Here is a 25,928-nt window from a genome sequence, read left to right as displayed (position 1 = left end):
TTCTGTAACGAAGTCAGCAGGATGTTTGGAAAACTGCTGAGGATACCTGTGCTATGAACAGTGGCAATCTCCGAGGTACTTTTTCACAAATTAAAAGTAATTTGGGGAAATTGGGTTCATTATAAACTGATTCACATGAAAGCTCTAGTCTAATTGGAGGAATGTCAAAATGCAAACGTATGCAGAGTCTATGAAATAAACTGAGGGGATACAAGATTTTGAAGCTTATATTCCCCTTGTAGATGCAGCATAGCAGGCGAAGCAAACATACCAACAAATCTTTCAGTTATTTCCATAACCACACTCTCAACCATGTTGCGCTACCAAGGATGACTTCCTTTACATCACTAACTTCTCCAGCTACCTCTCCTAAGCATTACTCAGCCTCCAGTAAATGTCTGCTTTATGACTCAATAGCTTGAAGTCCGAGAATCATAATTTTTTCTATTCATGCTGAAAGTCAGCAGATAGCCTCAGACGATGCAACCACCTTTAGATATCGCACTACAGAGCATGGAAGGGCCATTATAGGATGCACGAAGTCAGACTGACTGACTTGTGTTTGAGTGCTGCTAGCAGCATTCAACATAGCGTTTCAGGAGTTCAATGGCTAATCGTATTGCACATTAATATCAAAAGAGCAATTGCCACAAAAAGCAAGGCAGGATAAATAAAGATGTGTCTTAACTTTTATTGCTGAAATTTGTATAGCTAGCTAACCACAATACAAGTGGTATGGTCTGATAGTGCAAATACTTAAAGTTTGACATACGAACCAAACAAGTCACAAAGAACAGAAAAAAGGCATGCAAAACATGTATTGCCTTGTATATATCAGAAGACCAGAGATGCAAATTTGTATCATACAAAAACCCTCATATCACAGTTCCCCAGTAGCTCCTTAATACTGAAAGAGTGGCCACCTTTGCTTACCCACCATGCACTCCATACTTACAGTTCTGTTAAATCAAGTGAACTGACCATACACCACGCTACAATTGCAACTGAACCTGTAAAAAAATCAGAGTGCTGTAAAGGCACAATCTGATTCCTACTGACAGGCAGTGCCTACCACCCATGAATCGGTCCATGCTAGAAAACCATGCTTAGGTCAACCTTCTATTACTCATCTTAGGACAAAATCTGAACCCTCAGTGACAACATGAATCCCCAGAAATCGCTTCATTTTGCCTAGTTGGGCCGGATACAAGTCTAGACAGTGCACTAGATTTTCCAATCAGGGTGGGTCAAATACACCCCCGATTCTAAAGCATCGGGAGAACTCAAACATGGTGTAATCAACACTCATAAATATCGCTATTGCCCCCCCATCATTAAGATTTGATGCTAAATATTAAAGCACATTTCCCAATTCAAAAGGGGCATACAGATAAGGGCCATCATCTTTAGTAGCTCTGTATCATATAGGGAGAAAATCATTCCTCTTATGACCTACTACTCCCATGCGGTCTGCATTAACGTGATTGTCTCCTGCCCTATGAGTACACATCGCCAGCGATTTCACAATACGTCCGCAAATGTTTGTGGTGAATCATCATCATCTGCATGTCATTCACAGTCATTGGGGTACACTAACAGCTGAGATCGTGTAGTCTCCATTTCCGGCAGAGCATTTGTGGTCATACTAATCTTGAGAAACTTCCTGGCATCCTTTGGGCCTGTAAATGCATGTGTTTTTTCCACAACAGTTGATTAGGAGTCTGACTGAGAACAATGTGGCATAGTTTAACTGCTGGGGCTAATTTTGCAGAGATATCCAGACTCTTCAACATTTGGACGAAAACTGTACAGCGAAAAAAAGAGTGATAAAGATACACCATCATGTGTCACTTTTTCTTCTAATATAATGGCATATTGCATCTAAGTCTCTGTAATTTAGTAAACCGGCCACAATTTACCTCAGGGAATTCCTCAGAACAGATATTGGGGCCAAGAGTGTTTGAAATTTGGTTATTTTGCTTTTGCATAAATTCATGCGAAATGTGTTATGAAAATCCGTCCTTTAGTGCGATTCTTTAACGTGGAACGCGTCCTCACAAAAATGTTTGACGTGAGAATGCATTTTGCTCAAAAAAACAAAAAAAACAAAAAACAGCCTCTTGCATATTGTTTCTCTTGTGTTTGCTATACATTTTTAGAGCGAATGGCTCATAGTTGGGAGAAATAGAGTCATTTAGGGGTGAGGATTTCACAATTATATCAGCGAAAATGACATTTTGCTCAGGCCTACTTGGAGAGAGACCTTGATGCACCCGTTCCACAATGAACATCGCTGACAGATGTGACCTGTTAAACAGGTCATTGTGTAGCTTGTAAATGAAATGCATCAATCGCCATTGGGTAACTGAAATCTGGAATTCCTGAAACAGTCATATTATTCTTGCGGGTTTTCACGTCTTCCTTCTTTACAAAACTTTTTCCTGGGACTTCTACATTTAGAGGAGGTTCCCCCTTGTACTTCGCATCATTTTCTACTTCCAAGATGTGTCGCTCAGTCATGCCAATACAGTTTGTCTAGTCATTCTTTCATTCGATTCTTACCGATTGTCAGTGTTTCTATATTACCATTTTTCATTCAAAGACTCTACAGCATGCCCAACAGCACAGCTTTAACATCCATGCCAGCTTCAGGTGTTCAATGTACCTCAGAAGTAACATCTTGCCACTCTGCATCCCTGTCAATCGACCTAGCAGACCTCCATAAACCAACGGACAGTTCTAGTTGTCGCTGGTCACCTTTTCTCGTGATTTTTCTCAACTGAGTAATCTATGTCTGTATCTCCAAACGTAACAAGGGCACAGTACCCTCTTCAACTCAGCTATTACATACACTAGGGGTTAAGAACCTAGTCTCAGACTGCCCAGTAGATTTCAACTTTATCCTCCATGAACCCTCATAATATAGCTAAAAAAAAAAAAAAAAAAAAAATAAAAAAAAAAAAAAAAACACTGTCCCAAAGCTTTATCTGAATGCTACCTATATGCTTAACCGTACTGTAAAATAAATATATGGGTCTCATCCAATTACAGCAGCGGGATTTTTCATGTACAAGACTAGTGTGTATGTAACCCTGTATCTGTGCACACAGTAGCCTGTCCCTGAAGGGACTCTGCAAGCATTGGTACGGAGCTGGAATAGGCCTGATGAGTGAGCATTCAAAGTTTAGGTCTATAGTGGTTAGTAGACAATCTGTTGTATTGACACTATATTATACATAGGGGCAAAATCTGCCTACAGGGTCCAGCAAACGTAGTAAGGTGGGGTAAGACATGCACACAGAGTTAGAATTTGCAGACCCTAATAAACCCACATTGTATGGGACTTCAAGATGTGTGATAACTCTCTGGCTCTGCTCATGATCAGATTCCAGGCCTTCTACTCACCCCTCCACCCCCCTCCCCAAATAGGTCAAGTTAATTTGCTTGGTACCCAGCACAGGGATCAAAGGCCTTTCCACCAAAAGAGTACTTAAATGGGATTTACTCAGTTGCTAGGAAAGGAAGGGTTGGCAAGGAAAACTGCATCATATAATTAGCTTTCACACAGTACCTGGTCTGTGGCAGCCCATGCCCACTGGAACAAGCATTTTCAATGCAATGGTCTCGGCATTGGTAAAGTTAGAGCTATTGGCATTGCTCATGACATTGTTTTTGTTTTTAAAACATTTAAAGAAACGGCATTGTTATTTACAATGTCAATAGCTTAATCACTCTCAAATGCGAGACATATTGCATTTGCACCCACACACAAAGCCACCCACACACACACAGCCACTCACATAGCCACCTACACACACACAGTTACCCACACACAGACAAAGCCACTACGCATAGAGCCACCTACAAAAAAAGCCACCCACAGAGCCACACACACACAGAGCCTCCCACACGCACACAGAGCCACGCACACAGAGCCACCCACACACACACACAGCCATCTGCACTCCCTCAGCCGGCGTGAGTGTAACGTCCCATGTGCTTGTGCTGGCGTCACTAGGATAAGCTAGTCCCCATTGTTTGTGTTGCTGCGATCGTTAATGACAGCTTTGCGGTAATTGTTCACTGTATGTAAGACATCATCAGGCCAATCTGAGCTGTTAGCAAAGACCTAAAAAACAGCTAAACGTAATATATCATGTATGATTTGTTTACAGCGCGTCTGTTGCAGGTAAAGAAATTGGATTTATATGTAATCGGTGGAATCAGGAAACTCTGTGCGCTAATTGCCAACAGATCATCAATTATAGCGTATTTACGTCATGCCATCAAAACATCACGGCACGCTTAAAAATCAAAGCAGAACCCATGTGCAGGCCATTACATTACTCCTGCGCTAGAATGAACAAGTCCTAAACTCCTTTAGCTGCACAGACATCTTGCCAGCGCTCCAAATGTTTTTTTTTTGTTTAATTGTACTTTTCAAGTTATGAAACGGTAAGCTCTGGTAACAAAAGCCATTTGAGCGGGTTGCCCGGCAAGCATAGCCCCAGGGCCGGTGTCTGTTACTGTGTGCAGAACCACTCACCCTGCAAATATCATTCTCTCACATTTATAACGCCCCCTGTAACACAGTGCAACCATATATGCACAATAATTTAGCCCCCACCCCATTCCGCTTGACTCTGCACTCTAACTCCTTGGAGTCTCTAAACAGCATCACCCCCCCTCTTTTTACTCCCCTTAACCCGGTTCCTTTGATAAAGACGGCCAGAGGCCGTTACCTCTGCTGCCCACAACGAGCGTGGTGACACCGTTCCCCAACTTGCCAATGAGCCACTGGTAATCAGACCTATGGATGCAGAACCTGCACAAGACCGCCTGAAGCAGTAGACATTCAAAAGACTTAAAGTGAGAAGGAAGGGATGCAAGGAGCCACCCACACTGCACGTACCCCGCTGACTGTGCGCAGCCACTAGCATGTATGTAAGTACACCCAGGCTAGTCATTCATAGCCGTGAGCTAACCACTACAGGTTTAATGGGTGGAGGCTGCATTTTCATAGGGCAGGCATTATGCATATTCCTCTCTGGGCGTGGCTTCATGTGGAGGTGGAGCCAAGTTGTCGTTACCGCCGGTCACTTACATGCCACTGGTTTGCAGACACTCCAGCGGGGCAAGCCCTTGACTCTCCTAGCGGATGCTCAGCCTCCGTGCATTGTGAAGGTATAGGCTCCGCTTGGGGGACCTTATTCTGTATAGTGGCCCCTGGCTCCTCCTCATCGAGGTAGTCATCGCTCTCTCTCAAGCCAGCGGGCAGCAGACAGCTCCACATCCTTCGACTACGCACGCGTAAAACAAAGTAACGTGTGCACAGCGCAGGCGCACAAGAACAACAAACAGCCTGATTCGCTATACGTCATCCCGTTAAATCGTTACTGCTTTAGAGATAACGCTGGAAGGGTAATCGCCATATTGTGGTTGGCAAGAGAAGAGATACGCCGCCAGAAAGTTCTCGAAAAAGGGAGCGAGCGAAGCATGAATGAAGAATAAGGGTAGAATATAGACTCAATACCATACAGCGAAGAACACTGGTTTGCTGAGAAGACTGGCGACATTTCCTTGTTAATGCACAACACAACAACTGCGCCACAACCTACTTGAGGAGAATGGAAGCAGCGGCGCCAGCCCGGCAACAACAACCGGCCCGTGGATGCGACGCTCGCGGACATAAGCGGGGGACAGTGCAGCAGCCGAACACGGGAACCGAGAGCAGGGGGAAAGAGGACGCCATTAACACCGCCGCCTTTCTCCGAGGTCAAGCAGAAATGCCTCGGAGAAACGCAGCTGCGTTTTCGGATTCGGGGTGTGTTTCTTTCTCTCCTCTTGCCATTGGCTGGAATGTTACATTCCAGAGGAGAGAAAGAATCGCAAAACACACGCCCCCGAATCCGAAAAAGATGGGGCTTGTTTGGAGAGACAATGCTCTTCTCCAATGGCTGACCAGTATTTCAGAGGCCAGCCAATAGAGGAGAGGAGAGGCGGGTTCAAGCCCCTCTTCTCCAAGTCATTAAATCTCGCGAGCGAGACTGCGCAAGCGCAACCTTCGCTAGCCGAGACCTAACAAGGAAGAGAGCCCAGACTGCTGGAGCACACACAGGAGGAGCTTGCCTTTGAAGTTCTGGTGGGAATGAAATCAAGCAGCTGCATCAACTAGGGGCAGAAGTGAGGCCCTCAGAAAAGCTCTTACCAGGGAAAACTTAAAGTTGCCATCTTGGAGTGTGCCAAACAGTGCAGGAGGGTTGAACTAATGTGGCATCCTAGGTTTGGCAGGGATGCCTGGCTTCTAGAACTTTCCACACCCACTTAATGCCCTACACAAGAGGGAAACAGTTGAGAAGATCGTAAACCTGGGAGACACAACAGCAAAAAGATGCCTAGCTGGAAGAAGAATGCAGCTGATGCCCTGCAATGATGTTCTCGAACTCCAGCTGAGTCCCAGGACAAGTTTTTCCAGGGCAAGTGGGGCAGGCCCCTTAAACACCCAGAGGACAGGTTACTGGAAAATACCTGAGCTCCACTGCCACTGGGAGCCCTTGCCGAGCAGTCTCTGCAACCTGGGGAGTGCGGCAAGAAGGATGATCTGCTGGTTGGTTGCAGAGGGTCTGCGCAAGATGCCTGTCCCAGCAGGAGAGAAGCACCAGGGCCCAGGCAGAGGACAGGTGCAGCACAGGGAGCTTGAAAATCGGGGTTCCAGCAAAATGTGCACTTTTGGAGTCTAGGAGCGCTCAAGAAAAACACATTTGGTAGTCAAGCTTGACCATCTGGAGCAAAATGACACTAAGATGGTGGAAAATGCCCCGACGGGGCAAAAGATATGACTTTTTGAATATTTTCTTTCTGAGAAGTAAAATCAAAGAGAAACGTGTGCATTGCGCACTGCCATATTTTATCGGGGTGCGTTCTCATACGAGTATGGTTCTCCTTCCTTACTCAGGTAACATTCTACTGGTAGCAAGGAGCAGTCTGACATGGCACACTTCCGTGGTCCCTTTGCAATCACAAAATTGTTATATGAACTACAGCCTGTATTCTTGCTCTCTGAATGCGCAGTTAAATAATTTCCACCATTACCGATGTAAAGTTTGCATTATATAGTCCGTAGAGGAAAGACTGACCCACATGCTTTTAAAGTCCATATGCTTCATTTGCAACACTGATGTTGTGCAGTGAACTAATGGTTGCGATTATGAACGCACACCATAGATTATTATTATTACTGTGCGTACTGATTGTAATTATGTTAAAATAATCAATGACATGTGGCTGATTTTTATTAATGTGGAGACACCATGACAAACTCAGTAGGCTTGATGTCTGTATATATACATACATAAATACACACACACACCGTGTACAGAGTATTACATTGTTAAAGGATAACATGGTTATTTTTATTAATGTGATGAAAAGCCCAAAGGCCTTCCTTATTTAAAATGACATACCTTTATACTGTGTCTGGTATAGGAAGGGGATATTGTGACAATGAGGTCCAGGACCCACTAGGAGTGTAGTGCCATAAGGGCATCATGGGGGCGGTGCATGTGTGTGTAAAGTGCTATTTATTTTTAAAAGCAATGACTATACAATGATTTGCTGAGTTTTTCCATGCCCGCAAATTGTGATTTCCAACCCACACCACCTCCCCTAAGAAGACCTTGGCCTGCTCTGCTTCGCTACCCTGAGAGAGTGAAATGCTACAATGGGGTACAATGTAAGACAATTGCACCTCTATTACTGGCATCCTTCGCAATTAGTAACCTGACTTATTACAAGTACCAAGTGTACATGGAGGTCCATTGTCCTTGTGTAGGGATATGCACCAGTTTCATATGGATTATCTTTAAGACATTGGGATACGTTTGCAACGCAATGTGACCAATGATATAACAATGTTTCCATGGCTAGAGGCCGCCATGGTGCCACCTGGGTACACCATAGCTAGGCCTCATTTTATTCACCTCCGCAATATCCACTTTGGAGACCTACTGTAAAATATCTTAGGAAGCGCAACAGGTTCACAAAGCTCCCCACCATTGTGATCCACCCTCCCCCTCCTCACGTTTGGGACCAAATATCTCCCACTGTTCCACACCAGATTTGGTATCCATGGTACTGTGTCTTCTGTGGCACTACCCCAGGTGCACAAAGGGCCAAGCTCCACCATGTCTGTAGTTGGCCAAATGTGCTTCACACTCTTCTTGGCTCCAGCAGCCAAGACAGCTCATGCCTCATGTGGCAACGAGCTCTGGTACACTGCATTCTTCATGCAGTCTCCTTCTTAAAAAGTTATCTTAGTGCCCTCACTACCCCCTCTCTGATCAACCAGGTCTTTTTCACATCTGCCAGTTGAGCCCTAAGGAACGTCTGCAACCTCGGTTAGCCACATACAGGACTGGTTGGATAATTATGCTAGGAGCATCATCAGCCTTATACTCTACCAAACCGTTAATGTAAGCTCCGATTGTCCGATTTTCCAGGGCTACTTTTGCTGCAAATCGGATGCCATATAACACTGCTGTTTAGTAATTTGGACGGATACAAATCAGGTGTCACAGAGCCTCCTATAGTTGCTGACATCTTGTTTCCAGGCTTTCTGGTGTTCCTGTCTATGCCCAGTTTCACATACAACATCATGCAGGCAGAGGCAGTCACTCTCCAAAAGGCTGCTTTTTAAGCCTGGCCTAGAGATAGCACCAGCCTCATGAAAACAAGCATTTACAATGCAATAGGTCTCGCAATTGTGAGATTTTGAGCTGTTGACATTGTAAATGGCAATGCCTTTTATAATATTAAAAGGCATTGTCATTTACAATACCAAGGCTCGAAGCTGGTTCCCCACCTGCAAAGTAGGCGGTTCTGGCCGTTAGGCCACATCCACTACTGTACATAATAGTGCAAGTCATGTATGTGTGATCAGTGCTGGGCCCTATCCGGTGTAACATTCAGATTCCCATTGGTGGCTTGGGAAATGGTTGGAATAGCGAAGATTCATAGTTGCCTTCTATAACAGGCAAGGTAAAGTCAATTGGACAGGTCTGCTGGTTTCTAGTTGGTGGCGGAACCCTGCTTTGTGAGGGTGTGTGAAGCGAGGATTACACGTCACAGCCCCTCTAAACACAGGCATGCACTTACAACTAATTCAAAAGGTAGCTACGAGGCGTAGTACCGTCCTGTCAACAGCCATGGGAAGGAGCAGCCTGTGAAAGAGCTCTGCGTCAGGATCAAGTTCTCCTGATTTCTTTTTATTCCAGGTCACAGGGTCAGGAAGAGCAGTCTTTAATTACAGCTCTCAGCAGGGCAGTTGTTCAAGCCTTAAGAAGAAGGATGAGCCCTGCAAATCTGGGATTGCTGTGAGCGCCCCAATGAGACTGAAAGGGGCATTAGGGTGACCAGAGGAAGAGACCGGAAATCCAGAGCCTCGTCTGATTCTTGAATGCAGTTACGTTTACAGAAGCACTAGGGGTACAGCTTCTCTGAGCCCTCCTTCCCACACGCATTCTAGAGACTATGAGGTAGCTTTCTTCCTCTACATTCATGGCTAGAGGAGTCCCACCCCAAAACAGCAGAACTGGGTTCGAGTCTTGGCAGGGACGCTCAAAACACCTATGATTCTGGGAAAAATCAATTAACCTCCCCGTGCGTAACAAAAAACGCTCTGATACCTTCGGGTCTAGTTTGGGCAACTAAAGCTAAAAAAAAAACAACAACAAAAAAAACCCCACGTATAATGTTATTCCACCCAACTCCATGGTACTCCTTTAGAGCATGGCAACAACCCCTGCTAGCCACCCCGCCACTCGATTACATATATACTTGTTCCCTGCAAGTTGCGCACAGATTTCTGTAGCTGGTGCTTTAACCACACGTACTGTCTGGCATTATACTCGACGCACCGCATACCTGTGACTGAATCCTGAGTGCACATGAGCATCTCTCAGAAGATTCTGTTGATGTGCAAACATTAACAAGCAAGGCAAAGTCTAACTGTGTGAGGCACTGTGAGCATCCTGTGAGAAGAATGAGGGCAACCCCAGGCTAATTGTGGTCCTCCCTTCTGGCAGGCTGGGAAGCGGCGCACCTGCCATCTACCTCACTCAGAATGCGTGTCGATGGACACAGCGGGTACTCTGGGTGCATCTGGATCAGGAGGCTTCATCTGCCACCACCCTCGCCTCAGTAGAATCACCCTCTGGGGTCCATGTAGCTTTAGAGTCGTGGGCATTTCCACATCCGAGGTACCGGCTGCTCCACGCAGCTCCTATTGATCCTCTGCCTTCGCTTGCCAACCGGTAGCGCTTGGACCTTAATATTTCCTTTGGGCCTCGAAGCACTAGTGAAGTGCACAGCAACAGATAACGAGTGGTGCGCGAGAGCGCGCGCTTATGTGAGGGAGCAAGCCATCTTTTTTGCATTATGGCGCACGAGTCTGGGCACGATAATGCAAAACAGATGTCGGCCGTGCGGATAACAGACACCAATAGGCCATGGGTGGGGCAAATGCGGGACATGCGCCCACATTTGCCCAATTGTGTGCTGTCTTTGTTAGAGAGACGCACGCAACGCTCAATAGCCTGCAACGATAACAAAACCACACGCACGAGCGTGTGGTCAGCTTTCTGATGCCCCTACAAGAAGTCTTGCGCTGCGCGAGCAATGCCACGCACTGCAACGTTAGGCACGAGACCTAAAAATAGCCCTCTTCATCCAATGGCCTATTCTGTGGCCACTAACGTTTTGTGTCCAGCCACCACAATATGCAATACTGGGCAACGGCTCAGTCCATCGAAGCAACTGAATCTAATGCACTGTGAAAGACTGCAATTTTCCTGATCTTAAAGCACACATACGTTAAAAAAAAAAAAGTGCACTTTTGTGCCCGAGATAGTGGTCCAATGTTTCTGTGCCAATGCTAATTTCCATTTTTTTCCTTAGTCACCCTTGTACGGCGCAAGTATGTCATGTTACAGTAATTCAAATCCAATTATGACCTCATCTTTCCACTAATAAGAATCACTTTGCTGTGAAGAGCATTTTAAATCATAAAGGTTTTCTATGCCTATACTAAGTGCACCTGTGATTTTTATTTTAAACATTTTAACGCAAGTACAGACAGCAATCGCGCCCGTTTGCAAAAGTCAGACCAATTGGTTTAGTTACTGCCTGTTTAAGATTGCAATAATTTTCTTTTAAAGCATCTAATCTTAAGAGACCACCCTCATTTGTTTAATTTTGTTTCACGTTAAGATCTCATCTTTTCCGGATTTAACTGACCAGTACTTAAATGTATAGAAAAGTTAGTTTAATATAGCAAAATTAAACCACAGAATGTCACCGTTTAAGTTTAGCTACCGCTCAATATTTTAACCTAACAATTCCCACGATATTTACTTGAGTGCCTGAATTGATTCTTACTTGAAAAAAGGTAAGAAACCAAAGCCACCGTATGGGGTTGTGTCTCCGAACGATTTGCAAGCAGTATCCTTAATCAGTACTGTTATGCTCAAGGCTAATAAAAGGCAAGAACACTGTACGCAACAGTGGGAGCAGGTGCAGTACCAATAAACTAGTGGAATCTCAACCAGCTGTACAACACAAAAGGAGTTCAACACTGTATTGCTTTAACATGGGACGCAGGGTCGTCAAACAGCAGAACTTAAATAGACAGACCTACTACTGAGAGATGAAATTCACCCCTAGGAGCAAACATTACAGCTGTAAATCATCAAAAAACTTGTCAGAAAATATGTTATGGTACAAATAAAAGCCACCACACATTTTAATCCGAAAAAAGGTAGAGACAGTTAAGCGCCATTTGAAAACAAATTAATGCAATGGAATAAGTTCCATTTCATATTCTTTTTTTGCTTTAACTGGACAGGTCTTCCACATCTGTGAAAAATGTTACTTGTGGCATAGAACTTAAAAACTTAGATAAAACATAGCAACTATGAAAGCAAACTCATTCTCTCCCGATGATCACAAGGAAGACCCCATGCTTCAGTAAATCGCTCAACAGGTCAAATGTTTAATCCTCTTTACCACGGCATAACAAACCACATAGGTTTTCATTAAATGACTAATGCTATACATTAAGTGCAGATCACAAATTAATAAAATGTGTACACTTAAAAATAAAAATGCAGTATAATAAATATCAAAATATACCTTTTTTTTATAGTGACTATAACACTGAATATAAGCTTTACAATTCTGATAAAGTTCAATTAAATTGTCAATACAAACTGAAGATTAGAGGGCCAATTTAATATATGTTTAACAAAGAAAAAAAAAAAGATTCTTAGGGAAATTTTACACAAACAATCTTCACAAGATAATAAATTTATCCTAAAAGGATGTTGCCTTTTTTAAGTGTTCAATTAATTAAAATCACTACAGTAAAAAAACGCAAAGACATTATTAAGAAACAGTTTCGCCCCGTACCCCCTCCCCTTCAATGTCTTTGTCATCTGCCTTTGGCCCTTGGCACAGTTGTGCGATTTCTCGGGGTTGCTTGTAATTCCGTATTAGATAAAAACAAATAAATACTGGGACTTTAAAATCCAATTTGGTGGGATGAACTTTGAGTAAGGAGGGTGGACCCCCTTGGTACATGGCAGGGTTCCCCCCCTGAACCCTTCAACGCGTTGTTTAATGTGGCGTGCCTCTAGCTAGAAATGGACATTAGTCCATCACAGGAGTGACATTACCTTCTTGCGCCTCATTTATAGCGATCCCGATTAGATGCGCAAAATTCCCCAGTCTTGCTAGGTTTATTGTCATTGATTCGGTGAAGTATAAGGCAGAGGCCTCCCTACAGGACCTTACCCCCTTTGAAATGATATTTGAGGGAAGAAGGCGCCGACGTTCGTTTCTCAGCTTAGGGCAGCAGCAAATGAGGTGCAGCCAGGATTCCTTGTGAAAGGAGCATAGCCTGCACTATGTTTTCCCCTTTTCGTGCCCTTTCGTGCCCATGCTGGGTTAAAATCCTTGATGAGCAGCATTAAGAGTCTCATATACAGAATTTTCCTGCAGACTTGTGACGCCAACGCCTCACTTAAGATAGGATTGGGCTTTTCCCAGTTTGTATGATGTGTCCAATGGATCTAAAATCGAGCTAGAGCGAAGAACTTCGATATCTTAAGCAAACAATGTTTCCAGAACCTGCTTGTTCGCTGCTTTCTTCCAGGCGGAGAGGGGAATTTCAGGTAGTTGTAAGCTTGCTGCCTCAATCATCAGGGTGGTTATGGCTTGGCCAAGACTGTTATGCCAAGCTGAATCTACCTCCTCGAATACGGACCTCAGCTGATATCAGAGTGAGACTGCTGGAGCCCCCAAGGTCCTGAGGTACAGCTTTTATCAGATCCTCCTGGCATATCAAGTCCGGCCTCCCGAGGCCAAGCTCCAGTTTCAGCCTTGATTTCCTGGCTGACCGCAGAATAAGCAGTACTAGTTTGCATGATTTGACTTGGGTTGTACTTCAGAACTTTTCCAGCGATCCAGGAAAAGCCAGATGGCCATAGCTGATGGCAGGAAGCAATTTTGCCTTTAAAGCGGTCAATATCAGCTCAGCTGACGGATTTAGCAGATGGTTGCTCAGTTGTATTAACATGTGAATGACACTGTTGGCCTTAGAGTACAGATGTTTTCGATGGATGTTTGAGTTGGCCCTTTCTGAGAGCCCTATCTTAAGGTAATTATAGGCTCTTACTGTGCCAGTTTGTAGATCACCCAAAAGCCATTGGGCTTACATTTTGAGTTGATGTTTCTCGATCACTACCATGATCTTCCCCTGATTAACTGTCAGGTAATTGGCCTGGTTGAAGCGATCCAGCGCATGCAGGACTCTCTGGAGGCCCATTCTAGTGTGATCCATTATTACTGTGTTGTCTGCGTATTGTAGTACCGGGAGCATTGTACTGCCCAGTCGTGGCGATACTAGGTTGGCACCTTGTAGAACGAATTACAGTTGTATATGATTAAAATGTATAATAGTACCCATTTAAGGTTATTCACACTAGTTATCCAAAAAAGAGAAAAAAACTATCTTCTATTGGAACAACAGTATTGTAGGTAGTCACCATCTTCTATCCATCAAAAAGCATTTCAAATGCCCAGAATGTTGCTGGTCCACAGTTATGCCCAAAGGTTGCTTCCAACAAAAAAATAATATTCTTAAGGAATGCTAACTTCAACCCCATAAAAAAAACGTTTAAATGTCCATAATACGGTTGGTCTCGGAGCCAGTTATTTGAACCCAACGGCCCTCAATTACTGCTCATAGTCAAGAAGTCAACCAGTCATTCACTCAAGAAGTTTTTTTTAATCCTTATATACCATGCCTATAATCTGTTTGCATTGGGTAAAAAATACATTTAGGAAATATCAAAGATCTTGTCCACAAACGGCAGACAGTTTCTCAGATTACATAATACAAGTCTGATGGAAAAACAAGTCACCATACAAAAGAAACAAGCATTTGAAATGCAATAGGTCTAGCTATCTGCATTGTAAATGATAATGCCTTTTATTTATCCATTTTGAAAGCCAACATATATATAAAAGGCATTGTCATTTACAATGCCAATTGATCATACTCTTGTAAATGCAAGACTTATTGCGTTGCAAATGCTTGCTTTTCTATTTATATGAAGCGGTCTGACACTAACTGAAGGTCATGATGACAAAAATAAATATATAAGAGCTAATATTTAAAAAACAATCAGTACACAGCTTAGATAACATGCAAAGTAACCTTACACAAATCTTTCAAACACAGCATAAGCAGAACCAGGTAATGCATCACTGAAATAGGCTAGTAAAACACCATTTTGGAAGACATTTTACACAAATATAACTTACAAACATACACACAAAAGAAAATGCATACACAGACATACACATATAAAAACAGGAAACTTTCATTGAATGTTCAAGCACAATGGAGGAGCTACCGTGGAACGGCTGGTACTTTGAAATGCTACAACTCTGCAGTGACTGATTTAATGATTGTAGTGTTGATCTTGCTTTATCATCAAATACCTCTTGATTTTTAAGAACACACATTCTACGAAGTAGCATTTATCTCACTTCCACACTACTGAATGGTAGACTTCGAGGCACCATGTTTGCCCGACTAGAAGCTAGTAAAGCATGTGAAGATACTTAACATCCCTGCTTCCTACAGGGGTGAAAACATCTGCAACTGATGAAGGGTAACCTCGAGACTTGAAGCATATCCCCGCCACATACACCCGGTACAAAAGTCGAAGTGGTAATGTTTATCTGTTACTCTGGTCGCTTCTATGGAGTTGCTGGGCACAGAAATGAAGGAAATACTTTCCTTGCTAGCACAACGCGAACAAGCCTGGAGGAAGAATTACTGCTCCTCAGCGAAAAAACAGTATCAGGATGCCATCAAAAGTTACCATAAAGCTATACAGTTAGCTCGAGCCGCCTTCATCACCAATCAGATAGCATCTAGCAATAACTCTATGAAATGCATTTTTAAGATCCTTAGCGACCTGAAAAAGAGGAAAGATCCGCCCACCTCTATCATCACCTCCGGAAAACATTGTGAGGAACTCGCTACCTACTTCGTTCAAAAAGTTGAAACCATATACAAAACTTTCCCCAACTGTCCCAGGGTTTCAGAGTGTCCTTCAATACCTTTAACTCATGCCACTCTGGAGGTCATTCCTTCCATCTCACAGGAGGGGTTCCTTGCTGTGAGCACCAAAGTTAAATCGGGATCTCCTCTTGACCCCATGAGACCGGCTCAATTCAGAGACTGCCTATCCGTTCTTCTCACACCCTTACTTTTGACCATTAACTCCTCATTTAGTAAGGCTTCGGTTCCCATATCTTGGAAACAAGCCGAGGTGCTACCACTGTTAAAAAAAACACTTTTGGACCCCACTAAGCCCGAAAACTTCCGCCAGATTTCTCTCTTGCCCTGGGTTGCGAAAGTGGCGGAGGCACAGGTCAATAAAGTTCTCTCTGACTTTTTAAATTACAACATGATCTTAGACCGGTCCCAGAATGGATTCCGCGCTGGCCACAGCACCGAAACAGCACTCCTGGCGGTAAGTGAACACTTGCGTTCCATCCTAGATGAAGGTCAAACAGTGGCACTGGTATTGCTCGATCTGAGTGCCGCGTTTGACACGGTCTCCCATCAGATCCTTCTGCGTCGGCTAGAAGAAGTTGGAGTAAAAGATCTTGCTCTTGAATGGTTCCGCTCCTTCCTGTCAGACAGATCATTTCAGGTCTATGCTCCCCCTTTCGCTTCCTCCATCAAACCCATTAAGCAGGGAGTTCCACAGGGCTCGGCTTTAAGTACGGCTCTGTTCAACCTTTATGTTCAGCCCCTGGCAGCAGTCGCTCGCGACCATGGTCTTTCCATGGTCTCCTACGCGGATGACACCCAGCTGATGGTGGCTCTTTCGGATGACTATGCTAAAGCCGCCACCCAGTTTCGGACGGGCCTCAAGGCGGTTTTGGGCTGGTTGACTGAGAATTGTCTCCAGCTCAACGCCAATAAATCCGAGGTGCTACTGGTGGTTAAGGATAAGGGGCTTTGGAACACTCAATGGTGGCCCTCCCCTCTGGGCCCTGCCCCTTCCCCTAAGCTGGTGGTAAAGAACCTCGGGCTTCTGTTCGATTCGACCCTGAGTTTTCAAGAGCACAAAAAAAATATATAAATAAATAAATAAATAATAAAAAAAAAAAAAAAAAAATAAAAAAAAAAAAAAAAAAATCGCTAGCACTTGCTTTGGTCTGCTACGTGGCTTAAGGCCCACTCTTCGGTTCGTCGACTCGGCCACACGCCAACTCATAGTCCAGGCTACTATCCTCTCCAGACTTGACTATGCGAACTCCCTGTTGCTGGGCGCCAATAAGGCGGAACTGAACCGTCTGCAGCGCGTCCAGAATACAGCAGCACGTGCCATACTTGGCCTTTCAAGATCGTGCTCCGGAGCCGGGGCTGATCGCCGCCTTCATTGGCTCCCTATCTCTAAAAGGGTTGATTTCAAGACCCTATGTCTCACCTTTAAAATTCTAAAGCTCTCTACACCCGAGATCCTGTCGGGCCTGATCACCCCTTACATCCCTAGCCGCATGCTGCGTTCTTCCGAATTGATCCTGGCTTCTGTCCCCAGAGTCAAGCGATCTAGAGCTGGTGGTAAGTCCTTCCGTCTCCTTGCCGCCAAGCTGTGGAATTCCCTTCCTTTGAAGATCCGCAGCTTAGAGTGTGATATCCTTCCGTAAGGCTATCAAAACCTTTCTTTTTCCCCATGGCCTAACCATCTCTTGCTTGGAAACTGCTGTCAGCGCCGGGACGCCCCTTCGTTTGGGCAGCTGCGCGCTTTATAAATGGTTTTAACATAACATAACACCTCCGAATGTAGCATGCATGTTCCTCAGCAGCCCGCATAAGACTAACTGCTGCATGCATGATCTGACATTAATACCAACGGAAAGTCATTGATCAAGAACCAAGCAAGACTGACAAGAAAGCCAGGCGATAGAAGCAACAGGCTCACTCAGGCCGCCTGTAAATAATGGTACGGTCCACAACAGGTCTACGACAGCTAAACCCCATCAGCAAACACGACCTGAAAACATGCTGAAATGGGACAGATGGGTGGTACAGATCTTATCCTTACAACGACGAAGATAAATTCTGCACAGCTGTACATAGACACCTCCTCTCGGGACAGACTGAGTGCACCAACCACCCGGAGGGGAGAGACAGACGCGGAGCCTGCGGTGAAACAAGTGTTCTGGTTCAGTCAATGGCACTGCGCTAACCTGCTTAGCTCTGTGCCCACCATGCAGGCAGGACTTGTACTGCGCACTCTGCAGCGCTGCACCAGCAAGCGCTACAAGCATGGCACCGCATCCCCAGCGGGTGCATTAACAGTGACGGCGGGCAGCGTGGCCTACTTTCGAGCAGGCGGGCTCCTGACCCCGCTCTGACCAGGCGGAGGAAAGGCACATAGGTGCCCACGCGGGGCAATAAACAAGAGTTTCATCTGCCGCCTCCTGGCGCTTTACTGCTGGTACAAATCTCATCCACCAGTGCGTGGGCACGGCCAGCTGAGCCCCGTCACTGGCTAGACGGCGGCAGAGACGTGGTTTCTAGTGCCCAGAGAGGCTGCTGCCAGAGATGGGCAGCAGCACATTGCACACACACAGAGCCACCAGCAAGATGCACGGTACTAACACACCGACGCACACAGAACATCACAGAGTCGGGGACAGGCATGCGCAACGCCTAAGAACACACAAAGCCTGGTTCTAAAACTTGCAGTGAAAGACACACAAGACCCAGAGACAAGAAAGCCAATGCGTCCGCTCTATTGATGCCAGAGAAACAGCCCTGAGCATCCTAAAACTAGAAATGACGCCATGATAGAAATAACGCCATATGCTCGGGAACACTTACATAAAGGGTGGTTGTGCTGAACGGGTGAGCCATATGTGTGCACATCGCCTGTCCTCTGTACGCGCGTGCACATATCCTGCAACCTCTGGGAGACAGACTGAGCGCGTGCAAAACCGGAGTTTCCAGAACGGTGAGCGAGTGAAAGCGCGCCATGCGCATGTTGTGCTGAATGTGTGAGCCATACGCATGCACATCGCGAGCCATACGCGTATACATATCCTGTCACCCTTCGCCAAGAAACCGACAACAATAGATCTCGCCAAGGCGAGCAGATCATGCGCTTCGTCGCTAGGCGAGACCTAAAAAAGTGCACACCATTTTCTAGAATGATCCTTAAACATACAGAAGGTATGTTTGGTAGAGAAGGAAATTGTGTGAAGGCCAAACTGTGGTATTAACGCAAACATTAATTTGAAAGGGTTAAATCCCTGGGGAAATAAAATACATTAGGTTCCATGCAGAAGGGTGCTGTAACGCATGTTTTGCAACTAAAGTGAGGCTGCGATAATTGTTGGGAGACATTGTGCATGCGTGCAAGTAACAACTGGGGCTCACTCACCACAATAAACAGAGCTTGCATTGGAGGAATTGAATGAATCTGATTTTTAATTCTCGCCTGGCATTAGCAGCGCACATGCGCTACACTCGCCATGCAAGGGCCTTTTGAAATCGATACAATTTCAGAAGGAGCTTTAAGCCACACCCTTCTTTTTGATTGGCTTGCGTCAGCATTTGTTAAACGCTGGTGTGTGATTGCCAATCGGGCTTTTTGGTGTCTGTGATTGCCAATCGAGCTTTTTGGTGTCCGCCTTGTCCACTTTTAGGACGGCCCATGTGGACAGCCTGACACCATCTTTGTTCCGCATTATGTAGGAGTGTGCTGGTAGCTTGCTCCTCCCTTCCCTTCCCCCCCATCCCAAACCAAACTTCCCAGAGTTGCGCTCTTCATTTGCGTGCTGGGCTTCTGGAGGCGGAGGGCAAAGATAGCTGCGCCGAAAGTTTTATTGAAAACTCATGTCCCTTATGCAATTGCTTCTATTGTACAGTTTTTTTCTGCCACTCTTCGCAGCCCTCAGATGTTCATGTCAATTGCCTTCGTTAAGGGCCACTGCACCCATCCGTATGAGCGTAGCCTTGAATGGGAACCAAAACCACTAATAGTGGGGTTCACTCGGCGCTCACAGGCAGTCAGGGGTACATGCGGGGCAGAGGTGGAAAAGCCAGTGCTGGCTGCTTCGTGTTTATTTACAAAGTGGGAAATATTTTTACGAATCTGCTCATTTAAATCCATTGACTAAAAGTCCCCTTGTTGTAGCAGTTAGAAGCCGGAGGGCATTCAGCTGTGGTTCTCAGCGGAGCTGCTTGCATCTGAATCCGGCTCCTTCATGGCAGATGGAGATTCAGTTGTTTTGTTCGCACGCCACCTGTCGTGCTTTTAACATGGCCACACCGCCCTATATGCTGCTTGCACAGATGCTTGCTCAATAACTTATAAGAAACATACTGCGCTGGCGGGCGGGGCTCTAGTAAGGCAGGAGCCGTACTAATTACAACCTATCTGCGGCAAGAAAAAGTCGGGACTTGCCTCAACCCTTCACCATTCACCAGGCACAGATACGAACATAGACGCTGATTGGGTGCTATTTCGGTTACAAAATACTTGGTTGGATACTCTACACGCCACTTACTATTATGTTTCGCCTTCCTTCGTTTGTGATAGGAGAGTCTGAGGCTAGGCTCGTAAATTGGAGGTCACCAGGAAGAAACCATGGCTGCTCTAATCAGAAGGTCCTGTAGTTTGCTCAGCAGTTACTGCAAGCATGGCAACCTTGCAGTGGGCAAGAATTTTGCTCCTCCCTCCCGCATGAAAGCTGTCATTCAGCACCTGCGCTAAAGAGGGCCCTTTGGTACGGATATAAATTATGTCAGGCTTCTTGCATTGCCCTCCCTCTTTTATATTACCCTAATTAAATTAAATATTCTTGCGGCACTGCATCCTACATTGGTAACTCTGCATATTGCTTTTTCATTATTTTTCAATATTGCTCATAGGTGTACTTTGCTGGAACAAAATTAAGTGCATAACTTCACTTTTATTGAGGACCATTTTACAAGGTATTTAACCTTTGCAGAAGAAATGTATTTTAAAGACTGTAAAGACCCTTTAATATACATCTACATGGTTTAAAGCAGGGCTCTTAACTTGCATTCAAAAGATTCTAGTTTTGGCAAAGGTTTCTGCAGCTCGGAGCCTGCAACGCACCAAACAATGCATTATAGATGTCTTCCTGGCTTTCTGCAGCCAGCCCTTTGGGATTCTTTAGACTGGACCGGGATTCTTTAGACTTCTCTAGTGCCAGCTTCTAGTGCTTTGTACAGTGAAGCCTGCAGAGCACAGGACACATATGGTACACATTATAAAACAAGCATTGAAAATGCAATAGGTCTCGCCTTTGATTAAGTTAATGCCATTTGATTTGCTAATGGTATTGGATAGCAAAGCAAATGGCTTTAACCTAATGAAAGGCGAGGCCTATTGCATTTTTAATGCTTGTTGTTTTAAGGAGTGGCAGAGAAGGTGGGCTGAAAGGAAAAAGGTAAACGTGGCAGATAGGGGATGTAGACCAGTGGGCTGAAATGAGCAGTTGTAGTGGGGCAGATGATTATGGTGACAGTTGTCCATCGCGCTTATTGTGGTTCAAAGTCCAACGGGGATATACTGCACCAAATCCCACAGGCGTTCGGTTATAAGGGCTTTTGGGCACCACAAGTATTTTATGGAAAGTGCGGATGTGTTTGGCCATGACCTTTCACATCGTTTACTACCCGAAGGTGCACCAGGCTCATGTATCGCCAGGAACCTTGCTTAAAAAAAGAAGTGAGAAAGAGATAAAGTATAAAAGACTACGGTGAGGTGTCAGATGTATGGCTGCAATTCAGAGTCATCTCATTTGTTATATCTTTACACTCCAAGCATTATAATACTCAAAGCAGAACATTTACTTTTTATTTGTTCGAAAACTGCAATGTTTAAATGCAATAAACAAGAGAAACCAGTTTGAAAATGTAATTTTGGCTCATTTAAAAGTTATAGGCCCATTCGAAATGTATATCACAACGACATAATTTGTATAATTTCGAGTTCCACTTGTTATGTGAAATTCCTCAAATTGTGCCATAACTCAATGTCGTGCAACTGTGCCTACGTTCATAGCAAAAATTATAGGCTAAGGGTGCTGAAACAACGCAAACAACAAAAAAATGGTCGTAATGATTGTGCTTTGAGCTATTTTTTAAGCATGAAATGCGTCCTTGCGTAAAGGCATTTTTGGCTCAAATGTAATACTAATTTACAGATTCTCATTTTACGAGATTTAAATGAAATTTCTCATACTTATGCAAAACAAATGCACGTTTAACAGTGTCCAAGCAGTCTAAGAGGCCTATTCAGGACACTAATAAAACAAGCATTTGCAATGCAATCGGTCTTGCCTTAGGGACCTTATATGTATTTAGCTATGCAGCAGATTGCCCTGGGTACTGAAACATCTACTGTTCTTTAACATGAAGGGAAAGTAAGCACCAAACTGTGTGACACGCCAAGTATGGGAACACATGGAGAGAAATATTGCCTTTCAGTGGGAAATGGTATAGTCCAAAGCTCTTTTTTTAATATAAAATCAGGGCCTTCGGTTGTCATATCACTGAAAATACAGGATTTGAAAAAAAATGTATTGTCTACAGGTGCTCGTGGAAGACAATTTCTATGAACTGGAATCTAGAGAAGCTAAAGTGTTTCTGGTATTTTACTGACCTCTGCTGATCGTTTTCTATCAAGAAATTTAAATAGAGGCAGTTGAACAGAAAATAAGTACTAAGCGGAAGCAGACATGTCATAGGGCTGATCTAGAGCCCACACAGTACATATACATAAGTAAATACACAAGAGGTCACGAATGCTCAACCTAAAAATCATACACCTTTTAGCCCCCTGCATGCAGGTTATATATGATTATCTGCATGCACATATAATACACATTGCTGATTTCTTAACCACACCTATGGCCGTAAAAAAAGGGCGCAATAAGTTTGTGACAGTCCTTATGATGTTATGACCACAGTACATCACCTACACTATCTATTCCCCTCCATTTTTAGGTCTCGCCTGACCCAGCGCATGCGCTGGTCTGGCGAGACTTATTGAGAGGGCTCCAAAAAGTGCTCCCAGGCCAGCCTAGAACTATAGAGCATGTGCACGGGCACGCGCGCCGCGTTTTACTGCGATTACTTTCACGGCCGCTTTGATGTTTGATCGCGATCACTTTCGCGACCACTTTCATAGCCAATAGGTCTCGCTTTTGGGACCTTATAAGTATTTAGTTATGCAACTGTTGCATAGCTAAACACTTATAAGGTCCCAAAGGCGAACCTATTGGCTATGCCAATGCTTGTTTTTGCTGAGACCTTGTCCCTGCTTTCCGGTTCAATGGTTGGCAAACTCGAGTGCCCAGGATTAGTCACTACACAAAATTAATTTTAAAAAGTTGGTTACTGGTTTTGAGCTACGGTGAGCTTTTTCAATCCAGGGTCTTTTCCCCTGGTCATAGTGTGTGTGAGTAAAGGACAAGCTAAGAGGCACATCTATCATGCTGTGACCCGATGGAACTGCATCTCATGAATAATTTGGTAAACCTGGCTCCTAATGCCAAGGCGAGTTTTAAATATTAATGTTACTCACAAACCGGCAATAAGGAAAAAGCAGAAAGTGAGCTATCAAAAACAAAAGTGAGTTGACAGTTATAAAGCAAAGAATGGACAGTAAATCACTGTTCACTGCATAAGCAACCATCAAGGCAAGCATGGCACTCAGAGGAGCTACGAGGTAGGAGAGGCCTCTTACCTGCGAAAGCTGCCGTGGGTTGGGACAGCCGAAGAGTGCTGAACTTGAGCTGAAGCTGATGGCTCCTCTGCGGCTCAGGACGTGCTTGGGCACCGGCCTGTCTAGGGGCAGAACCGGTAGCTGGTAACATACTTCCATCGAACAAGTCCCCGGGAGGCCCGGCCGCCGCCAGCCCGGGGAGAGGGCCAACACCCAACGAAGCAGCCTTAGACCCAGTGTACCGACCACCGGCGTTTGCCTGCCTAAAACCAACAGCTCACCTTAAACGCCTTGAAAGAGTATACTCCGATCGCTATTGAGTGGGTGTCTAACAACCACCGTAGTGCCCACCAGTGAACCAAACAACTTAAAAGTCTCAGACTACAAACCCAACCACCCCACTACAGAATACCTGTGACACTCCACCTTACACTCACCCAGCACACACCGCCTACCCTACCCCCAGCTCAGCTCTCCGGGTTGCAGTTTGTTTGCCTATCCGGGCCGCGGCTGGGGGAGGGATGGCAGCTCTCTTAGTTCCTTTCTCTGGCTCTTTTCTTAATTGAGAGCTATCTTGTATAGAAAATATCGTTTAAGGAGCAGTCTTATGGGGTTGGATCAAGGGGGTGGGTACTGTGCAAGCAGTATCGCTCTCGGCGGTTAGGGTAGGGAAAGTGGTTCTCGGGGACAGTCTATTCCGAGTCCTGAGGCTCATTAGAGAGACTCCGTGTCCTTTGCGCCCTCTTCGGCTGGGACGCACCTCCTGCCCGGGGCAGCGGAGGAGCTGCGGAGCAGTGATGGGCTGTTCGGGGGTTGATTGGCCTTTCTTCTCCTAGCTGGGGGACTCCTCACTCCCATGTTTCCCCCTCCACGGCCTCACAACACCCGGCGGTGGCAGCCGCGGGACGATTCCTCCTGTCTCACTGCTCCGCCAGGCCCCGGGGCACAATTTGGCAGCCGAGAGAGACAGAAGAGTCGCGGCGAGCTGACGGGACTCCCCAGCCGCTTTCACACAGGCCAGACACTGGCGAAGATGCTCAGAAACCTCCAGGCGGTCGGTCCAAAAGTCTCTGCGCACCCTGCCGTCTTCTGTTTGGGGTACCGGAGGCAGGGGCCCTGAACTTGGTTTCCTCCACCTACTGCTGCAGCCACAGCTTCTTGCACAGCTGCCCCTGGGCCGCTCTGAGCACAAAACAAGCAGCACGCGCTGCCCGCCCCGCCCCTCGCGCACACCGGCTCCTGCCGCAGCCTTGCGCATGCGCCTCGAAGCTGAGTACACCCCCACAGCGACTACAGCACAGTCAACTCAGACAATGCAGCTGTATCGCTGCCATCTTTACGTCAGGCAGAGATTGACGTTTGAACACTTTAACAGTTTATTTGTGCCTGATCTTCTCGCCCTAATATGCACAAATCAATCATTTTGTGCGGCTTCTCAAGTGGACAAGACTGGTCATAACATTTAACTGTTTCGGATTTGCCGAGTATAACTCTCCGAAGCAGTTAGTTGCATAGACATGTCAACAGCTTGCTTTCCACAGCAGCACTATCGAAACGTTCGCCGCTTCCTTTATTTCAGAAGCACTTCGCTGCAGCCATTTTCATGCGCACTGAGATTGAGCACATTCCTGACCTCGAGGACAGCATACATAAAACAATAAGAACGAGCCAGTCCATCACTGCCATTTTAAGGTCAGGCAAAGGTTGATATTCAAGAATTGTATTTGTATTGTATTGTAATTGCATTTATATAGGCTTACTACCCTGACAAGACCTGGAAGCACCAGTAGCACCCTACTCCGGAACCCATAAAGGATTAGTGGTGAATTAGTGAAGTGAAATATTGTAGTAACGAAGTATTGCACCAACAATTACGTTATTCAATTATATTTATTTAATTACCAATAATAAGGCCCACAGCGGCAGGAAGGAAGCGTGTGCTGACACATGGACAGCTGGCGAAGGAATGCCAGGCATTTCATGACGTCAGCTAAATACAGTGCGAGAATTCCATTGCCACGTCACAACTACACAGCGTAGATGCCTGCGTGGTGCAACCAAACTTGGCATCAGAATAACAAAACATAATGAAGGGATACAACATCTCCCTTTGCCAATAAAAGAGATATATGAATAAGTTAAAACAAAACATAGTCCTTATACTTGTTGGGAATACATGACATTCTACCAGAGGTGGTACATGTACCTTCAAATACATTTTGACTAGAAACTGCAAGATCTGATGGCATATTAGTTTCTGATGTAGATTCATCTGTAAACTGTGGACTTTGCCTACCTAATCCGCACTCGGATTCCTGATGTTTTTCAGCTGAAAGGTGAACAGGTAAGGAAGAACTACTGCTATCAAACTCGTTTGCCTCAGAGGAATTAGTAACACATGTTTCATTTGTCGTCACGTTGTGATTAAAACTATATGTCTCTGAAGGTAACCATAGATAATCATTCTCTGACTCTAAGTTATTCTTGATAGACTCTTCAATGAGTTCTCTTTGACCTGGTTTGAGTTTAACCACATCACTCTTGCTTCTCCATCCAAATTTGTCCAAGAGAACCGAACTA

General features: G+C 45.1%; 1 protein-coding gene across 2 annotated transcripts in view; it reads right to left on the bottom strand.

The window, feature by feature from the left end:
* PDE7A (phosphodiesterase 7A) overlaps positions 1-24,582 on the bottom strand; it is a 1,104,576-nt gene extending 1,079,994 nt beyond the window's left edge. For both annotated transcript variants that reach the window (XM_085605526.1, XM_085605527.1), the window contains exon 1: positions 23,370-24,582. In XM_085605526.1, the coding sequence (XP_085461652.1) occupies positions 23,370-23,507 (138 nt within the window). In that variant the 5' untranslated portion in view covers positions 23,508-24,582. The remainder of the gene's footprint in view (positions 1-23,369) is intronic.
* Between the last annotated feature and the right edge of the window lie 1,346 nt (positions 24,583-25,928).

Source organism: Triturus cristatus, chromosome 5_1, assembly GCF_964204655.1.
Source record: "Triturus cristatus chromosome 5_1, aTriCri1.1, whole genome shotgun sequence".
NCBI lineage: Eukaryota > Metazoa > Chordata > Amphibia > Caudata > Salamandridae > Triturus > Triturus cristatus.
This window is presented reverse-complemented; position numbering and strand designations above follow the sequence as displayed.